Consider the following 22315-nt stretch of genomic DNA (forward strand, 5'->3'; position numbering starts at 1 on the left):
TAACCTCCCAAAGAGTCACAATGTCTGGGGTCAGAAATGAGCTGCCTCCCACTCTATTAAGCATATACACACAGCACCAAGTTTTATATGCTACCACACATTTTTCAAAGAAATTATTTCTTCCTCCACTTTCCACCTACCTCCTCCAAAATGTCAAAATTTCAGAAATGTCTTAGAACTGATTATCTAGAATATTCTTCCCTTTATTCATACCACTCGTATTGGATTTGGATTTGTGTTAGCACATAAAAAGATCAGTTGACATAGCTTTTTGGAAAGTCTAGCTTGCAGCAGAGTTGGACAACAGATGGCCACTCAGAAACCAGCCTCAGAAAGGTGACATGCTCTGCATGTATATGCTGATAAGAGTCCTATTTTTAGGACACCCGGAAAATTCTTGACCTAGTGCATAGCCCAGGAGAAAGACAGTTCAGAGTACACACAATGACCATAGCCTGATTCCTGGTCTAAAGCAAAATAGACAACTTTTTACCAGTTACTTAGGCCAAAATTGTAAAATAAATATATAGACAGCCTACAGCAGCTTTTACCTTTTGCAAAAAAAGCAGGCAATGCATCACAAGCTTTTCTTACACGTTTCCTAGAATTCTTTTCAAGTACTTTAAAGTGGTCTTTAAAAAAGATGGCTTTCAATTCCATACTTTGTTTCTGCAGAAAGAGCTAGTGGCAGACTCATTTTCAAATAATTCTAAATAATTTTCTTTTCTTAAAAAGAGAAAAGGAATTAATAGCTAAGGATAATATCTAATTAGTACTACCTATGATGGGCAATTTTTAGCTAAGATATTTAAGTTCCCCCTAGCTTTGAAATTCTAACAGGATTTCAGTTAAACCTTAAAAAAAAAGGAACCTATGACCTTTTAATAACTGCTCTACTGCAAAATTTATGTCATATTCCAAATGTTTCTCTTGCTTTGATGAAGGTTATTGAAGGTCTTTATTATCAAAACTCAAAGACACTTATGCCAAGGTATACAGACAAGCAGATTTGAAAACTGGTTACCATCGCCTACTGAGTTACACAGCAGATTCCAGTTCAAGATGACACACAAAAAGTAAACTAGATTTAAAGTGCTGTATTTAAAAACAAAAAAATTCAGTTTGCATTTTGGGGCAATTAAAACTGGAGACCTGACACTAAAAAGAAAGACACATACAGGGTTATCATTCTGAATTGTTCTATTTTGCTCTTTTCACTCTAAGAATGTAGTCTTATTCATAGAATGACAGCTGGTCAATTTATTCGTAAGATATTTATCCATACTTATCTAGGCTACTGGACCAGTCATCTATTCTAAACTTTTATGTTACATATGGACATTTTCTCAATAGTACTCTTAAGTCACATCTCATTTACCTTAAGAACCACACAGGCTTGTTTTAAACAGTTGAAATGCCTGTAGTACACTATATAGTTTGCTTAGATGTACTCTGTTAATGGTCTGGTGTGGCCACAGGAAAAGCAAGCATTATTAAATATGAATGCAATCCTTACCAACACAAATTGAACCTTTTTTTTTCCCCCCAGTAAAAAAGCTAGCCCAGAAAAATGTCTCATTCTATAAAGATTAATCATTTCCAAATCACAGTGAAAGGAAGTGGAGTAATTTACCAATTTTGTTTTCTATTCTATGTCTTAAGAGATACCTCACTAAAAACTGGTATCCGACATAACAGAATAACGTTTGCAGAATGTAATATTGTAGTGAGAATACAGAGGTTGATTGTTACAGACATATTAAACTCTGCGTATTAAATGGTTACATCCTATTTACATAGAACATTGGTCCAATAACAAAAATAGATAACAGCAGCTGGAAATTTATCTCATTCAATGTTCAGAGATAAAAGGGTTAACCATTCTTTCCATTATTTTCTATAGATAAGTCCTTTTTTCATACTGTAATCCGATGGCAATTAAATTCTGATATTTTTCTGAGCTACTGTATGAAGAGAATGCTGAAAGCCATCACTATACAGCATACTGCAACGTAAGGACTCTTCCGTTCACCTGTTGGAAAAAAGGGAGATATTCATGTTGATTCACTGAGTGGTTAACATGGATATGATAAGGTTATTACTTATTATGGGAGAGGGATATAGAAGAATCAAGATAAAGTTCTTGCCTAGAAGGCCCACACATTTGGGGGGATGGCCAAAACAAGAACTAGATATAACATAAAAGCAGTACAACACAGAATGAGCTAAATTACACGGATTTATTTCTAAGACCACCTCCTTTTCATGTGTTTAGAAAACCCTTAATGCACCATTCCTATGCCACTGCATAAACCCAGATATTGAAAAAATACAACACAGAATGTAGGACAGAGATCCAAGAGAAACTATCTCAAACAACTCAATTAAGGCCAAAAAAATCGCTTATTTTTTCCTTTAAAAAAGGAAATTTCTACCTATGAAAAGAAATTTGACATACAATTTTCAGCTATGTATTTTTTTCTTGATGGGTCGCAATTTACACACGAGAGTGATCAATAAAACTTCATGTAAGAAAGCAGACATAAAATACAAACCAAGAAAGACTTATCGACAGGGAACTGATGGTTGAGGGGAAGTGAGCAGGGAATGGGTGAAATAGGTGATGGGGATTAAGGAGGGCACCTGTGATGAGCATTGGGTGGCATATGGAAGTGCTGAATCATCATACTGTTATACCTGAAACTACTATTACACTGTATGTCAACTGGAATTTAAATAAAAACTTTAAAAAGAAAGGGTATATGATGCTTCATAAAGAAACATTTTAGAAAAACTATTTCTGACCTGGATTTCATATGAAATGATTTATAGTGTAGCTCTTGGGTTAGGAATGTAGAACTTAAAACAACCACTTTTATAAGAGTCAATTCTCACATGTGTTTAAAAAGTGTTTGTATTTGGAGAACTTCCCTCCCATGAAGCAGAATGGAGATGGCTTGTGAAACTGTCTTGCAAACAGATTAGAGATTCTGTGATTGAATTATCCCAACGTCATCTTGTTCTTTTCCTGTTTGTTCATTAATTGAATGGCTGTACAGTTCCACAAAGCACCAGACATTTCTGCTGCTCTGAGGGTGTGAAAGAAAGGAAGAAGGAAGAGCGAGTGACATGCTATTTCTAGAAATAATCATGGCATATACCTGGTGTCCTGTAGTAGAGATTGTATATGCTCCCCTCACTTGTGCTTTTCTATGGTGTTTAAAATCAGCTCCCTCCCAGTAACTAAGTTCCTTTGGTGATGAACCATTTCATTTGGTAAGTTAACTACCTCTGGCAAATGCCAATCTTGACCATTCTCATCAACTAAAATCCTCAAGGTCATTTTCATTTTCAGAGCTTCCTCAAAGAGCTCACATCATATTGTTATTAACTTTATATCTTTGTGTCTGCTCAATGACAGTGTTCATAGAAGATATTACACACATACAAATAAAAGAAACATTTGGTGTTTTTCTATCCAGAGACATTTAGGGGACTGCTTTCAAGCTAAAGGAAATTCTAAAAAGTAAGACAACAGCATTTTCACAATGCCACTATCTCAATTGGAAAAAAAAAATCTTTTAAAACTAAAAAATAACTTGGGACATCATTTTTAAACAATGTTAATTCTTTTGAGGCAATACCCAAATTATCAAACAAAACCAAACTATTCAGACATAGTTTTCAAGTGGATTTCATAAGCAAGCCAGTCACTCTAGTTAGGGCTAGATAATCTCATTGTCTAATATAGTCTTATTAAACACCTAAAAGAAGAAATTAAATTGCCCTGAATTTTCCATCTGCTGGAGATTAATTTTTGAGGAAGTTCTTCTCTTCCTCATCTTCCAACTCAGAATGCTATAATTTACATATGGGTTTCATTTTCCTGTTTTTAATTTTCTTAAAAGAGATTGCCATGTGGTAGAGCTAAACATCTTTGGTGAACTTGTGTAAGAATGTTACTTCTCGTCTGGTCTTAGGTCTGTCTAAGTGAATGTGAAACAGTTGCTGTAACGTGATGTGTAACATGGTAAGATGATTTGGCTGGGCCTTTTCCCATTAAAACTGCATCCTTTCTTGGTGGATATATTCTGTGTCAAGATAAGAGAGGAGTATATCAGCATTAACATTTTCTGAGCCATTTTGCCAAAATGAAAAGCTAATGCTTACACATAAGTGGCAAGAATGCATAGTTTAACTGAACCATTTAACCTAAGGCATTCATACTGTTAAGAGAAACAATGAAGACAATAACTGACCAAGCAAAAAGAAAAGGCAGTTTATAATCAGACAATAACAATGGATGATACTGAAGGCAATCATTAGGAAAGCTACAAACTAAACACCTTAAATCTTCAGTTATACTTCGAAGTAACCATTGTGAAAAGTGTCACCTGGGTTGGCTACTGAATGAAGCTGTACAGACTTCTCTAATTTATTATATAAAATGGATTTAAAATACCTTGATACTTAATTTAATACCTTAAAGAACTTTTATTTATGACTTAGCAACTTCATCCTATTGAGGTGAAAGTTCTTCCCCCTCACTGCAGACTTTTTATTTTTACCAATGAACTTTCAGTATTACTTTGACACAGAGACTATGACTCTATTAGGACAGTTTTGTTCTTCCATTATGTTCTCTCTTCGCAGTTTCCTTGAGGGTTTCTTTCGACTCTGTCCTTGACAATATTGTTTCTTTTTCTGGGTAACTTGGCTTTGAAACGACATTAATTTGCATATATTCACATTTGCTACTCTCTATCAATCAGCATTAGCCATCAAGGGTGCTCTTCTCTTTATCGTTCCCTTTGTTATTTTTCAAGTGATTAAGATTTCTACTGTTATTTCAGGCTTTGTGCTGTTGAGTTGCACTAGATGTCAGGTAAGGCTGCACCACAAATCTCTGCAAATCTAGGTTGGGCCCTCTCAACTCTGGTACTACTGACATTTTGGGCTAATTCTCTGCGAGGGGCTGCTCAGTGCATTGTAGGATATGTAGCAATATCAATGACCTATACTCAGTATACGTTCCTCCCCCATCTAGTTATGACAATCAAAAATGTCTTGGGGGGGAGGCGGGTTTAAATGTCCTGATAACTACTTAGCTAGGCTTTATCTGTGCTTTACAAACTCTCTGAAGTCAATTTTCTCCCTATAATAGAAGAATTCTCATGTCTATCACCCTAAGAGATAATAAAGTATGACAAAGAACAATGAGGAAGGACAGTTTAACATGTTAAAAGCACAGTGAATTCTCAAAAAGACGCCTGCTTCAGGAGTCAATACATTAGAATGAGGGCCTTGAAGGAAGTAGTTTTAGGTGCCTCTATACACTACTGTCATTTTCTGGCAAGAAATCTGGCTAAGGAATCTTAGAATCTCATCACAGCAGATTTTAAAAGGATTTCTATATAATTTAGTAGGATGCTTACAAGTTCTCCTGTTAATGGTTCTTGCCTATCACTAAAAGCTCAAGAGAAGAAAACTTGCTCTCTCATAATTATTTATTTCAGTGGCTAACAACATATGAATCTTAGAAGATGCTAAAGAATTAGAAACTCTCACAATGAATTTTTAGTCCTTAGTTGAGCCTAGGTTATACCTATAATATCTTCAGATATATTACACCCATTCTCAGGTATTCTTTAGAAAAATGTCTAGATATTACAAGAACTTAGTTTGTAGTTTTCAATCTTTAATCAATTTTGTTTCCTGTTATGAACCATCTTTTAAATTTTCCACATTTCTGAGAAGTGAATCCAAAATAAAACCTAATACTCTAAATAGAACACACATTATCTAAGGGACATGACTCCTAATTTTTCTCTATTCAAAGTGACTCGTTGGGGTAATTCAGGCTGTTGTCAGGTTGGCCAACTAGAGTAAATGTCAAATGTAGGAAAATTTGTCTTTGAAGTCTCATAACTTTATAAAAGAAAAAAGTAGTTATATATAAATTAAATATTGGGAAAATATTAAAATCAACCTTTTTTTTTGAGGGGGTCATGTAAATAATTCCAAGGTGGAGAAGAAATATTCATTTTCAGTCCAAGTGGAACAAGTACAAATGCTCTGAAATGTTTTGGAACCAGCGATGTTAAAAAGGGTATACTCTATTATTCAGGAATACTGGTAAACTGTATCAGTAAAATACATTTTAATTCATTCACTTGCCAATCATTTGAGAGTCTACTATGAGCTAGGCACTGTGCTAAATGTCATATACACACAGGGATGAGACAAGGGTATATTACTATCTAAACATAAACACAAAAACACCACAAATTTTACATGAAAAGTTAGAAGATAATCACATTTAACTTTAATCAGAACAAAACTCAGCTATGATCACATGAATTTGACAGGTGAAACAGTTATTGCTTTCTAAAAACAACATTCTAGGACTTAGCATAAGGCAGTAAAATGATTATGTTTAGACAGTTGGTTAGCAAGCCTTTCATTAGATGGGAAATTCATCCTTAGTGACCAAAACAGTACAAATTATACAGAGCAGCATACTGTATACTATATGCATGTGTGCATAAAACTATAAATGTTTGTCTGAAATCTCAACACCAACAAAGCATAGTATTTGATATGCGAATTAAGATTTTTTCTTGTATTTTCCATTTCCCTGTGTATGAAGTATTATGAGGTATCCACCATGTCTAGTTTTAGCACAAGAAAAAGTTTGGTGGAACTCTATAAACTTACAGCTGATGATGTGGAAGTTATAGAAGGACACTTACCAATTCTGGCGCACTTCCAAAATATACCCAACAATCTGCATAGAGTAAAAAAAGGAAAAAGTAGCTATTGTTTAGTGGGAAAAGTAAATCATTCTCTCAGTATCATATAGAGAATTCATTATACACTGGCATTTTCTCTTTTGATACTTTGCTTCAAAAACTGAAATTTATTTGATATTGAGCCACCATCTTTGTAGGAAAGGAGGCCACATGAACTTATCAACTGTTAGTGTACATAAATTGTCATAAACTGGGATATATGCAGTATCCTAGGTTAAACACACAGAAAATTAATATGACTGGCAAAAATTTGCACAGGGTTTTTTTGTAGAATTAATTCAGTCAACTTCAGTTGCTTTACTTTTAAAAGTAGAAAATACATATGCCAATTTGCATAAACATTAATTTTGAAAAAATGGTAAACGAACATTTGGTTGGTTTGGTAGGATTTTGACATTTAAAAATAAAACTCTCACACTAAAGAAATTACTTTTTACAGAATGTAGTTCTATATTTAAATACTTTATAGCCATGAACTCCAATGATAGCATTTGCATAGCTATGTCATTCAGTAAGAGAGAATATAAAAATATGTAGCTATGTTTTCTTTTTTTTTTTTTTTTTTAATTTTTTTTTTTCAACGTTTTTTATTTATTTTTGGGACAGAGAGAGACAGAGCATGAACAGGGGAGGGTCAGAGAGAGAGGGAGACACAGAATCGGAAACAGGCTCCAGGCTCCGAGCCATCAGCCCAGAGCCTGACGCGGGGCTCGAACTCACGGACCGCGAGATCGTGACCTGGCTGAAGTCGGACGCTTAGCCGACTGCGCCACCCAGGCGCCCCTGTAGCTATGTTTTCAATATTAGTACAAAATCCTAGTTTGGGAACACTATATGAGTTAAATATGGCAATTAAAATACATACATTCTGGAAATAAGAATTACAATGAAAATGTTCATTTCAATTCTATGAATGAATATACTATGAGTTGAATACAAATTATGTGTATTTCACTTCTTTGGCATGTATAAAAAGTACTGCCTTTAAAAGAAAAGCAACCGAATCATTCAATGAATAGAGGTAGCTAAAAGATATAAAACATTGTAGGCAACTATTTTGTTGTTTTGACAAAAGAACAGAATTACAAATGGTATTATACATTGCTAAAAGTCAAGACAGATCAGCAGTACTTATTGCGGTGGGTTAGGACTGGTGTAACAATATCAAAATACTTAAATTTCAGGTAAATTGATATACTTTTTGCCAAAAGAGATGGCTGGCTGATGAATTATTGTATCTGAGTGGTTAAGACTGAAAGAAAATACTGCTTCAATTGAGTTCTATATGCATTCCTCCTCTGAAGTGTAACTTCCTGACCTCAAAGCAAAATGTCTCTTAGTTCAGATGATATGAAATGGGCATAGATGTTTATTTTGAAGGATGGATATTCTGACAGGTGAAGCAACTTTCCTATAGGAATAAAAGGACAAAAATCAAACATATTCTTGGAAATAATGTAGGATAATAGAAGGGTCAGACTGTGCTTAAGTTTAATTCTACTTAATTGTTGCATTAACTCTGAACAAGTTATTTTCTCTTTAATAACACTCACCCTCATAGGGTTGTTATAAGGATTAAATGAGTTATTACACAGAAACTCTTCAGAGTAGTGACTAACATGTTCTGTGTTCAGTAAAAGACAGGTTAAAGGCACATGTGACAGTAACTTCAGATATCACTTAAAATTGGCTTACATTTCACCAAAAAATCGAAGGCAACTGGTTAGTGACATGCAATGCCATGGTTCTTTGACTGTAAAAATCTACTGAGTGGAACATGCACTGTGGATTTAAAGCTACTCTGGCTGAAGGATTCAGAGGCAGGATACCTGAAGCTCCTGCATGAGAAGCTTATAGTCCCAAAGAACATAATCTAAAATCATATGATCTTGAAAATCAGGGTGATTTCAGGTTTGCTAACCTAGAAATAACTCAAAGCATCATTAGGAAATTGTGATAACACGGTATATTAAAAGCTAGATACATGAAAAGTTTCCTAACTCAGGCAACTTAGAGATTTATCAGTATCACTTTGGCCTTTCCCATATATTTCCCTACCTAGACATATTTCTGTAATATGCTATTTATTAATTAATAAATAAATGCTATTCATTGAACACAGAAACTTTATTAGTTAGTAAAAACCAATACAATTATGCTGCTTGGTTTCTAGGGCTGTAAGCCAGTAAATATATCTGCTGATAGAACTAATCAGGTCTATGATAATAGGCAATGAGAAAAGTAGCAATCTTTTATTGCTGCTTTTTAGTTCTGTATTATTTGAAGCAGTAAAAAATTAAGTTGTTATTTTCAACAGTGAAGTCATCAAGAACCTGCTTTATCCAACTGGTCTCTATACATCTTTACTTAAACATGGAATACTCACTGTAATGAAAGGGCAGTTTATTATGAATCTCATAAAAATGCATATTGTAACAAAAGGACAATGGCCTGTAAAAATTTCTCCTGGAGAAAATATTTCTTATATACAAGTCAAAATAAAATGGGGCCTAACATTTATAGAAACAGAAACAAAGTTTAAAAAAAAAAGCCTTTAAAGAGCTGAATGGACCAGTATATGCTTTACAGTACAAACAGAAGCATGCCATTTCTTTGCTCTTCTATGTAGGAGAAATATACTACTACTCAGCCTCTACTATAAGGCTGGCAGCCCTGAGAACTCCTTTTTCAATGTAGCATGTAATGGATGTCTTCCTGCTCCCAAAGGAATGAGGAGCAGACATTTCCACATGCCATCTACTTTCTCCATAACTGTATTGGAAAGCTAAGTATTGTGACTAGTTTTTAATGAAATACTATGATTATTATTTTATTTTTAGAGAGAGAGTGTGCACATTAGCAGGGGAAAGAAAGGAAAAGGGAGAATCTTAAGCAGGCTCCACAGGAGCCCGACATAAGGCAGGATCCCAAGATCCTAGGAACATGATGTGAGCCGAAGTTAAGAGTTGGATTTTCAACCAACTGAGCCACGCAAGTGCCCTGTTATGTGATTATTTTTTAATGAAATAAATAAATATGTTTTTAGGTAGGTGTTATGTAGTATATTCCAATACCAAGGAACAGATCAATGAGAATGTTTATTGGTTTCTAACATATGCTTTAAGTTAATCGTCAGGGGAGGAAAGGCTTCATGCACAACTAAGCAACACATAAGATTATACAACTTCAACAAACTGACATAGTACTATATAATTGCAACAAATGGACAAAGGATTAAAATGAATAAAGACTTAGTGCAAGAGGACTTCAGAGGAAAAAAAGGTGGAGTGAAGAGAAATCAATGTCTATGAAGGAAGAGGGGGATTGTCATAAAAACTGATGGACAAATAACCTCAGTATTGCTATTTTACCTAGCAATAGATTATCAGTTTATTGGAACAGGATCACGAGATTTTCAATATTCACAACTGATTAGAGCTTCTACTTATTCCTTTACACATGTCTGAACAACCCTAATAAAAAAAAAGGAAGAGATGGTAACAAAAACCAAATAATTTAGATAATGGAATGTTTGGATAAATGCTAATTATGACCTGAAAGATAAAATGGAAGTAAAGGAAAGAGAAGCAATTATTACTTTCACAGTTGAGTATCTACCACCTTGCCTCTTGCAGATTTTTATTAGTGGAAAAGCAAAATTTGACTTTGCAGGATCCTAATCTGGCCTGATACAGGTTTGGAGACAATTATTCCAATGTGAAGTATTCTTTCAGCTTTTATTTCTTAAAAGGATTAAACAGATATAGGCTTTTATCAAGAAAGGAGTTTGAGTCCCATGTTGGGCTCTGTGCTGGCAGCACGGAACCTACTTGGGATTCGTTCCCTCTCTCCCCTCTCTCCCGTTTCTCTGCCTCTCCCCTGCTCACATGCTCATGTGCTCTCCCTCCCTCTCTCAAAATAAAGTTAAAAAAAAAAAATGATTAAGAAAAGTATTCACATAAATTAATAAATATGCAAGGCAAATAAAATGTACACAGCTCCCACCACATGGTCTCTGTTTTTTAATATACTCTTCCTTTTGGTTTAATTCAACATGTATTTCTGTATTATGTTTTTTTTCTTTTTTTAAAGCTTACTTATTTTGAGAGGGAGAAAGAGAGTGTATGCACACGTGTGCATGTATGGGGGACAAGCAGAGACAGAGGGACAGAGAAAATCCCAAACAGGTTCCGTGCTGTGAGCATGAGCCCAAACTAGACTCCATCTCAGGAACTGTGAGATCATGACCTGAGCCAAAATCAAGAGTTGGAGGCTTAACTGACTGAGCCATCCAGTTGCCCCATATTTCTGTATTGTGAATATGGCACTTAAAAATTTTAATTCTGTGTATCATATTAAGCTCAGATTTTTTTCAGGGTATGAACATATAATAAAACAGATGTGACATGCCCAAGACTTAATTTTTATTACTGTGTTAAGTTAGCTACATAAATTTCTCTAAAGATGTTTGCTTTATGATACTGACAGGGAGCTCATATGATTAGAGCAGTCTTACACTGGAGAGGGAATGTCTACATTATTATTTTTATGGACACAGTGCTTGCAAACTGTTAAATGCTTCAAAAACATAACTTTGTTTTTAATACCAACTTTACCAATTATTCTATAAAAAGTAAGGCGAAATACTGTCTTTGAAAGTACTAAACTGTATTTCTAATCCCAGAAAAAAACACAACTCTTTTTTTAAATACACTTTTTTTTTTTAGTTGAACACATTTCAGGTTACTTCTGGTATTTATCTTTTTATTTAGTAAGATTCTATGAATAGAAAGTTTTCCGTTTTTAAAAAATATATTTTGTTAAAGTTTATTTATTCATTTATTTTGAGAGAGAGAGAGAGGGGAAAACTTGAGCAGGGGAGAGGCAGAGAGAAAGGGAAAGGGAATCTCAAGTAGGTCCTGTACTGTCAGTGTGGGGCCTGGCATGAGGCTCGAACCTATGAGCCATGGGATCATGACATGAGCTGGAACCAAGAGTTGGACACTTAACCGACTGGGCCACGCAGCCATCCCCAAAGTTTTCAGGTTTTGAAAAATAGAGGAGAAAATAATGCAAAAAGTTATTATAAAAATAATTTATATATAGGAATTAAATTATTTAATGCCTTTTATGGTAATTTACCCTCAATGTCTATAAGAACTAATATGGGTTATTAGATATCATTAGTAACATACCCAGTTTTATTTCTGTCCAGGAGGCTGGGTGCCAAAGATCGGATATAAGCACAGGTACATATAAGCAGCAAGATTACAGTCAACAGACTCTGAAAATTGAAAATGGCAGACTAAAAAAAGAGAAAAAGAAAAATTATTATCATAAGAAAAACTGCATAGGTAAAAAATGCCAGACAATTCCATATTAAGAATCATAGTTTTGTTCTTCAAAAAAGGCAAACAGAATGACATGTCTGAGAATACTTAAAACCCCAAATCATAAGGTATTCAGAGAGTGTACTTTCCTCTCCATTCTTTGGGCTAAGGAATGCAGAAGATGCAACAAAAATTCTAAATTCAAGAATTTGAAAACATTACCAAAAATGTCATGAATCCAAGGAACTCACCAAAACTCAATCATTATGTAATTAATACAGATGTTCTAGGAACCCAGACTTTGAGGCAGGACAGAGAGTCTCCATGCTCTGCCTGTAGCTGGCCATAGGACTTCAGCTGAATCACTGACCTAAGGCTGTCTTTCACATCTGTAAACCTTGGTGGACAGCGGGGATATAGACTAAATGATGGCTCAAGTTTCTTTCAATTCTTAAATTCTTTTAGAGTAAGAATGTTTTAAATTTAAGCAATCATGTTCCATGCATTGACTAATACTAGGCTATTAGGTTTTGGTGAAAGAAAACCACTTGCTCTTTCACTGTTGGTTCTTTAAAAGTTATTGAAATAATTCAACACAGGAATGATTGGAAATCACAGTTTTTCAGTCAAAGTAAAATGGAGGCGGGCTTAGTGTACTCAAAATTCAGCTCAAACATCATCTTTTCCAGGAAGTTTCTTTGGACCTATCTGCCTCCCCTCTCCTATTTCATAAAAAACTCTCCTTTCTGTTCCCACACAAACTGTTACACATTTTATAATACTCATCCCTGAAAGTGGACATTGCCTTATCAGACTCTGAACTCCAGCACCTGACAAGGCACCTACCACAGAGCAGACCAAGAAGTAATGGCTGAATAAATAAAACAAATTTTTGAAGGTGCAAGAATACCACTATATAAATAATAAAGAAAAATTGCTTCCATTTTACACAGGTAGATAAAATATATCCATCTTACACAGCAGCTAGCAATACGCTTAATTAGTAAACCCAGAGGCACCTCCCATAATGTCAGAAAGTTAAAGGAGTTATAAAAATTTTTTGAGAAAGGCAAAATTGTTACTTGTAAATGTTAAGTGCTACCTGAAAAGCCCAAAAGAATTTAGTGAAAAACAATTACAGACAATAAGGGAATTGGGTGTGGCTGGGTACACAACTTAAATATTTAAATCAGCAGCTTCATGACTGTATTACCAACTGGTTGAAAGACATAATGGAAAAAAAAAGTCTCTATTTGTAACAGCAACTAGAATAAAAAGCTGAAATATCCAGGAATAAGCCTAACAAAAAATGCAGTACTGGCATTAAAGAACAAAATTGACAAAACCTTTAAACATACCGAAAAACATAAAATTAGAATGGAGTGGTATATGAGGTTCTTACACTGGAAGGTATCATCATAAAGCTAATCTGTAAGTTTAAAGTGTACTCAACACCAACCAGTTATTTTCAAAATAGACAACTGACTTTGAAGTTCATATGGAAAAATAAAGCAAGAATAGCCAGAAGAATCCTAAAAGAACTAGACATGTCAGAAGCTGTCAATATTTTTTAACCTCTTATATGTTTTTATGACAAATATGTACAAACTATTTAAAACATTAAGATAATTACATGTTATGTGCCAATATTAAGGAGAAAAAATACTTATGTACAATGACAAACAGTGGGGAGAACAGTACACAAAATTCCATAATCAGTGTATCTTTAGCTATGTAAACCTTATACAAGCAAGAGGGGAGAATGCAGTGATTATCTCTGGAAGGTTTTTAACCCAATTCTCAACTTTTCTGGATTTCTCTAATTTCTTAAGTGTTATATTTATAGTCTGAAAAAGATAAAAATGACTTGCATTATTAATAGTTGTTTTGCTTGCAAATCATTTCTTAATGGATACACAAAGGTAAAGTTTAATATGGCTTGGTTTTTTTTGAACTGGATTTTAATTTTACATCTGTGAAAACAAGTGATACACATTTTATAACTTAAGTCAATAAACGAACTCTAAAGACAAATTTTATATAGAAAACACAGTATTTCACAATGCTTGTCTTTTAAAGACTGTATTTTGAACATTATGAATTTATTGATATAATATTTGATAACCTCATGAAATATAAAGCACAGATTTCTTTCCAGCCAAAGTAACTAAACATGTATTTAGTATCTATGGTGTCTGAGGCACGAGGCTAGACACAGGATTAAAAAAGACACAGCAGGATTCCTTCCCTTCAGGAGTTTACAGCTAATGATAACTGATATTCACTGAGAGCTTCTTTTGGATTATCTTGTTTATCCTGGTATATTTGAGGTAGGTGTTACTAATACCTTTATTTTATACATGAGACAACTGAGACATACAGCATTTACAATCAAGTTAGAACAGGTCATGTATTTTTAACAAGTAAACAGCAACTCCTTGTAGCGTATGTAAGTGGTTAGTTACTAAGCCATGCGGACAAAAAAAATGCTGGTTTCATAAAGAAAAGTCAGGAAAAGCTTCAAGAAGAAAGCAAGGACTGAAGTCAAATCATGAAAGGGCACAATTGGATTGGCAAATAGACAGCAGGCTCCAGAAGAGACGAGAGCATGGAAAACATCCCCACAGAATCGAGAACTTGCATGTTCAGGGAATAATGAGCAGACTTACTGTATTAAGCAAAGGACCTATGCAGTAAACTGGCTGGGAAATCAGTTTGCCACATAGGTTTATCGCATTCCTAATGGAGTATCTAAATCTCCCAATTTTGCAATGTGTACTTTTTCCTTCCCTAAATGTCTAGTTAAAAAAAAAAAAATGCTTAAATGATAGGATGGCTGGGACTGGTTTCTAAATAATCCATTTTGTGTGATGGGAGGAGTGTGGTTGATGATGAAATGCTGAGTATATGAGGCTTCATTATACTCTTCTTCCTACCTTTGTATGTTTGAATTTTTATATAATAAAAGAATTTAAGGGGCACTTAGAGACATGCCTGTTATTAAAGAATTGGAATGTGTATGTATACATTTGTGTGTGAAACAATTTATAAATGAAAACCAGTTACAAGTGTGCAATATAAGATACAGACAACTTTGTTTCTAGGGTTTATAGACCCTAAGATTTAAACAAATAATCTTAGGTGGTATATAGTCTTTTACATGTACTCAGACTGACCAAAAAAGAATGTTTCAAACATCCAGACATTAGCCTACCACTGCTTAGTGTACCTAAGTATTCCTTTTAAAGCTTAGCATCTGTTGTCTGCCGACATAAAATTTTAGTCTAAGGTTTAAAGGAAACAGATGTTCCTGTTATTGTAGCAAAATAATTAGGATTTGTTTAAAATGTTATTAAAATGTTATAAAATTAAAATGTTATTAAAATGTTATAAAGTTATAAAAATGTTATTAAAAAGGAAGAAGCTAAGATTACAAAATAGAAAAGAAGATTTAAAAAAAGGTGATAAGGGAAATAAAGTTAATTTACTGTTTTGTTCAGATCATGACATGTTTTTCAAGGTGCTCTGTGTTTTTGCAGACTATTTTTGCCTGCATGGTGAACTGACTCAAACTTCTGGTTTCAACTTGAGTCCCCCCTGTGAAGTCTTCCCTGTCCCCACTTGCTACACCAAGCAGAGACTGAGATAATTGTACAGGTGTATATATATATGATAGCACCCATCAAACTGTAATGGTCTCCTCTATTTTATTGAGGTTCTTATCAACCTCTTGTGCCTATTAAACAGAATAGTACACAGAAGTCACTGAAAAATGCTGAATGAACAGCAACTTGAAAACTGCAAAATAACGAACAATTTTAACAAATTCAAGAGCATATTTAAATCCCAAATCACCAATGTATGCTATTTAAAAAAAGCGTAGATTAGACTGTTGAATATTTTGTTAACTATTCCAGAGAAACTGCCACACACTGCTCTGCATTTATATTTACTTATCAATGGTATTTTGGAAAATGCAAATGGAAGAAGCAATACCCTTACGTTTGTGTTAAGGGCCCAGGCTGTAGGGTAAAATCAAGGCCCAAGGTTAATTCCCTCTCAGTATCTAAACTTTGTTTGATCACCAACTGGAATTCAAAGAAAGTCCTACCAAGAAGCCAGCTTCACAGTACTTGCATATGGGACAATGAGTGTTCTGACTCTGCCTGGATGACTGAGTATGCTAGCTGGCTGGCAGAAAATTCTAGAACCTCAGATAATTCTCAAGTCTAAGGCTTATTTACATAATTTTCAGTCAGACAATACCAGGGAGTTATACAGTGGTATGCTACCCAGTTCAACATCAAATAATTCACGTTGCAACCAAGGAGTTATAAATCATTCCTTTTGGAGGCTCTAGGGAAAAAAAAATCTGTTTTCTGGCCTTCTCCAGTTTCTAGAGGCTTTCTGCAATTCTTGGCTAATGACTCATCACAGGGACCTTGATACTTCTTTTGTGACTATGACCTGACTGCTTATTTTTTTTTTTTTTTAACATTTATTTTATTTTTGAGAGACAGAGCATGAGCAGGGGAGGGGCAGAAAGAGGAGACACAGAATCCAAAGCAGGGTCCAGGCTCTGAGCTGTCAGCACAGAGCTGACATGGGGCTCGAACTCACGTACTGTGAGATCATGACCTGAGCCAAGGTCAAGAATTGGACGCTCAACCGACTGAGCCACCCTACTACTTACTTCTTAAAGGAAATCTTATGATTAAATTTCTCTCTGTCCCCATAATTCCAGATAATCTTCCCATTCGAGAATGTTTAGCTTAATCCCATATGCCAGTTCTCTTTTGCTTAATAAGATACCATATTTACAGGGTTTGTTTTTTTGTTTTGTTTTTGAAGTGGTGGAGGGCATTCTGTCTACCATACCTAACAAATATTTTTTATTAAGAGGCATCCAATAACATTCCCTCAACTCAGGGCTACCTATGACACTCTCTGGAGCATAACCTCAAATACAACCAGGACAGTAATACTTGGGGTTGTGGATCACAGCAGCCTTGCCTTTTGACCATTAGTCTGAGAGTTGTGTTTATTCTTCGAAATGATACGGTGGGGATCCTAAAATATTTTTCTCCGAAGGCCCCTTTTATTATCCCTCCACACTCCAGCCCTATCTACTACTCACAGCTGATCAGACCTTCTGATATGCTTCAAATAATTAGTGCTATTGTACTAAATCAAATTATCCAAATGTGAAGGAAATAAACTCAACAAGTCACTTTGTATAACCATTCTGAAGTAAATTACAATTTGTTAAGCAATCTGAAATAATGAAAATAATCCAGACTTTCATCTGGCCACCACTAACGAAAAAAATTTATCACTGAATTGATGCAGAATGTTTGATGCAAAGCTTAGTGCTGAAACAAAAAAATTACCTGTGATGTTAACACATCTTTTAAAAATTCCCTAGTCTCAAGTCAATTTGAAAAGTTAGGAATATTTATTTCAGATTCAATTTTTAATCATTTTATCTATGAAGATACAATTTCTTATTTTTAGTCATTCCTAAACTGTCTTCATTAGGTTTGTATATAAAGGGAAGAGTTCAGCGTAAGGTTTTGTTTTTAGACGTATATATAAAAATAGTCTAAGAAACCACCCAAAACATTAGGAATAGAGGGAAAAATAGGAGAAAAGATCCCAGCAGTATAAAGGCACAAAGAAGCAATGAGAAAAGCAGCAGAAATATACATATTAATAGGCTGAACAGTTCTTTGGTGTGCTCAATGACTGGTTGCTAACTGTACTTAATCTGCAGAAAAGACTGCCTAAGCCTACGGTATTTTCATTAGTCCTGGATCACTTGAGCTCCTTGTAGCTTATTTATTTTTATCATTATCAAAACAAATTGTTTAACCAATTTATTGATTAAGGGCCTTCCTTATAACACTGTCTGGGGGCTTCAAATGTTGATTGCCTCTTATGTGGTAAGTGACTGACATATTCTTCCAGTTTTACTGAAATTCACTTTAAAACAAGAACTGAATACCAAAGACTTAAACTTTTACAAGTCCAAATAATAATAATTTTAATTGTTTTAATACTTACTGCTTTTACACAAAAGTAGTGATTTATCCCTCTCCAGAGGTGGAAGGAGACCCCAGAAATGATATTTGACCTAATTGTGATAAAAATTATACAGCACTGCAAAAGTGGGTCAGCATTTTATCATTTACAATTCTAGGTCAGGCCAGCATTTTCTAACTAGTTTCTACTTGTAAATTTATAGGTAACACTATTTGCTCTTAGAATAGAAAACATGGAAATGCAGGAATAAATGAAGCCTGTATATAAATGTGCAAACACTTGCCCCACACAGGTGACCACAGGTGATTACTAACATCCATTAACACACAGAAATATTAACATTTTCTTTTGGTGTTGTTAGCACCTAAGATCAATCTTTGTTGCTTACTGTAAGGCAGCACTGAAATTGTACCAAACACACAAATTATCTTGGTGTCAGATGAAACCAAGAAACCAGGATTGCTTAATGTTTTAATGTTAAATACTGGTCTCTCAACATGAGTGCCTACTAAACATTTGGATTATTTAGGAAATTATCCAAGTATATAAATTTGTTCTTGGATAAATCCATTACCTCTACATAGCAGTTTAATTTCAATTGTAAAATGAGGAGCTAGAGTAAATAGCCATTTGATCTTACTGGTCCTCTTTCAAATGGTAGAGAGAGACCTTTTCTACTTCCACTTTCCACTTAAAATTAAGAACTTTCATGGCTATGAGGAAAGCTACAGTCCAGAGAAAAGCACCTCAATTCTGTTCTCCATTGGCAACACAGATGGTCATTTGCACTTAGTTTCATCTCACTGTCATGGTATCTATAATGCATTTACTGTGTTTGTATTGCTTAGTTTCCGAGTGATTTTATGAACGCCACAGATCTAAATATAAAGCAACAAGGGGATCAAAGGTGTTAATAGGAGAATGCATACATAACTATGGTGAGCAGTAGGCTTAAAAAAAATAAAGCAAAAAATACTTCACATGTTGTTGATAATTTGATAAGACAAAAGTATTCCAAAGGACAAAGTACAACTCCTGTTATGAAGAAAAGTGTTCTGACCATGAAATCAGAAATGTGGCATGAAGCTTGGCTGTTCATAAGAATCACTTGGAGCTTTTAAAGACTATCAATGCCCAGATTTGGACTGAATTGGTTGGGCATTGAATTTCTCAAAGTCCTTTCCACTACACGTTATTTCTCTTTATCATCTCAGACAACACATTGAATTTGCTTATTTAATAATCTCCCCCAGTGGAATGTGAACTCCTTTAAGACACAGGGCAAGACTTTGTATCCTCAGACTTGCAATCATTTGAGGACTAGCTAACTGCCATTGTGATGTAGATATCAAAAGACCTGGTTATCTACTTCAGAAACTTTAGCTAGAAAGAAATAAAGGTCACAAGGTATTGCTGTTTTCTGCTACGCTGGAGGGATACTGGAGATAATATAAAGGACTATAGACCCCAAATGAGATCCAGGAGAAAACAGAAGGAGAAGGGAAGGTTTCTTATGAAAAGATGAAACTTGAGATACATCCTGAAGGATGTTAAGAGCTAGGGAGAACAAGGCATACTGAAGTTCTTAAAAGTATTCATTCATAAGTGATATAGTTATCAGATTGTGTTCTAGTAGTTGTAAATAATTATGGCTGATAAACCTTTTATGGCTGTGAAATTGCATTTTAAAAATGGATTCATTAAAATACAGTAATTCAAATTTAAGTCATGATCACTGAGTTACCTCACAAATACACAAGTTGAGGTGCAAATTCAAAAAGGAACTTCATTGTGTAGCTCTTCGAACTACAGGGTACTTGCTTTCTCAAAAATGCTGACATTCTAAGCTCAGAGGAACAGAGCAGGAAAGAAATACTAACCACCTGGCAGTTGTTTCTATTATCCATCCATGTAAGATTGGCATACTTGAGAGCAACAAATCACTAAGACATACTTTATCTTCCATTATGTTGTTTTTATTACCAACAGCATGAAGATTTCTGGCATCTGGATATTAAAATAAATTTGAGTCTTGGCTCTACTAACTACTAAGTGTACAATCCCAAGCAGGTCAGTCTCCTTGTGTTTGACTTCCTTCACCTGTAAACATCTACTCAGACATTATAGGCTTGAAATAAGACAGTGCTTATAAGTTGATTTTTTGAACACAGCCTGGCATACAGCAAGTGCTAACGAGAGCTATTCTTGTTACTTTTGAAAAAACAAGTATGGCTAGACAGTTTAAATACTGATGATCTTAAACACATTATCTGTCTTGCTATTAGCTAGATCATAAGACACTAAGATGATGAAAATAATAGATCTTTGACTTGTACTAAGAGTAAAATAATTCAACCTTAACATCTATGAAGTTATGCAAGAATTAAGAGTAACTGTCTCTAGGGCCACTTGGCTGATTCAGTAGGTAGAGCATGTGACTTGCTCTCTGGGTCTACCCCGCATTGGGGGTAGAGAGTACTTAAAAGAGTAACAGACTCTACCATTTTTAAATTGAAAAAAGGAAGATTTTCTAAGTTCAGCAACAGTTCACTAATGGCAATCTTTAAGAGCAAGTGTAGGGCCACCTGGGTGGCTCAGCCGGTTAAGACTCTGAATCTCGATTTCAGCTTAGGTTATGATCGCAGGGTTTGTGAGTTCAAGCCCTGCGTCCAGCTCTGCGCCAACAGCACAGAGCCTGCTTGGGATCCTCTCTCATGCTCTCAAAATAAGTAAGTAATTTTTAAAAAATTAAAAAAAAAGAGCAAGTATATTCATCCGATTGTGTGGTACAGAGGGAAAGAAGCTGGAGTAAATTCTTGGCTCAGGAATGAATAACCTCCCAATAAACTGCCATCTCCTCTGTAAGTGGTAATGTTCTCCAGGCAAGACCCTGTGATTTATGCCCCATCTATAATCAAAGTAGTTGGAGTAAAGCAAGAAACAATTAACGAATTTTCGATTAAATGTCTAAGGGTTTAGTATTGTATGGGTTTCCGCAGGAACTTCTGGAACATAAGCTCAGCAACTTTCACCCCACAATAGCTTTTTTTGAGTCATGGTTTCTTTTGATACTATAATCAAAGACATGCATCCTTTCCCCAGAAGTATGCTCATAAATGCAACATTTGGCCTGTGGATTTAATTAAGTGCACCATGAGGTCCTGGTGTAGAAGCTGCTGGCATTTACTATAACAAAAGTAAAATGGCTTCAGATATAGCTTGAGAGATTTCACTATTACTAATACTACTACATCTTTCCTCCCGCCATGCTGGCTTTAACTCTTTTTCTCTGCCTGGAGATGTAAGTATTTCTTTTGCAAACTCTCATGACTCGTTTTAAGCTTTCCTAAGAGGCCCAAACTATCAAAGGAATCTGTAATAACACAAAATAATACATAAAACTTTAAAAAGGTGTGGGGAAGGAAGATCCCAGGCCAGGCACCACCTCAAGTACATTCCTGTGAAAACCTGCTTCTGCAGAGATCGCCAATCATTTAAAATCTACTGTTTGTAAAAGAGTATCGTTAAGACTGAAAGAATGGAGTAAAAGGGGCCTGAAAGGTCACTAACCCAACAGACAAAAATTAAGGTGTGGGCCAGGCCCGTGGGGCATTAGAGGACGCAAAATAACAAGCGCGAAGTTGAGAAGCTCTATGTCTCCTAGAGTCAATAACCACAAAGAGTACATTTAAATGATTGGGTTAAGCCAGACCAGCGAATTCCTTTGAACCAAGTCAGAAAAGTGGACTCTGCGGGAGAGGCTGGGACCGGCGGCCGCGGGGTCTTTCTTGGGCGGTCGGCCCCGGTTCTCCTTGTTGGGCTTGCAGGGACCACATGGTTCCCGGGCCTGTGCATCTTCCGAGGCCGGCAGAATCAAGCTAGTGACTGAACTCCCAGGCCCGCACACCCAGGGCCGCCGTCCAACCCTCCGGCCCTAGCTCGCGCCCACTACCCCTTCACAAAGCTCAACTGCGACCCCACAGCCCCAATTCTTACCATAGTGAGGCCGGCGAAGCCCCAGCCACATCACCCTTCCGGGCGCAGGGCGGAAGAGGCGTGCCCACCCCACTTGCCCTTCTCGTTCCCTCCCCGCGTTCGGTTGGGCCTGTCAGGGCACCTCCTCCTGAGCCG

At 35.5% G+C, this 22315-nt stretch overlaps 1 protein-coding gene and 1 non-coding gene across 2 annotated transcripts; both read right to left on the reverse strand.

Annotated features, from left to right (window-relative positions):
* Positions 1 to 939: 939 nt before the first annotated feature.
* On the reverse strand, positions 940 to 22268 carry TMEM167A (transmembrane protein 167A). The gene is made up of 4 exons (XM_042942860.1): positions 22181 to 22268; positions 12008 to 12117; positions 6753 to 6787; positions 940 to 2032 (listed from the first exon to the last, which is right to left on the reverse strand). Exons 1-4 carry the CDS (start codon positions 22181 to 22183, stop codon positions 1962 to 1964), a joined length of 219 nt encoding a protein of 72 aa, XP_042798794.1. The 5' UTR covers positions 22184 to 22268; the 3' UTR covers positions 940 to 1961.
* LOC122203038 lies at positions 9434 to 9568 on the reverse strand. Its single transcript, XR_006195037.1, has one exon. It is a non-coding gene; the product is annotated as a small nucleolar RNA U109 (small nucleolar RNA).
* Positions 22269 to 22315: the final 47 nt, after the last annotated feature.

This window comes from Panthera leo, chromosome A1 (assembly GCF_018350215.1).
Source record: "Panthera leo isolate Ple1 chromosome A1, P.leo_Ple1_pat1.1, whole genome shotgun sequence".
In the NCBI taxonomy this organism is placed as follows: Eukaryota; Metazoa; Chordata; class Mammalia; order Carnivora; family Felidae; genus Panthera; species Panthera leo.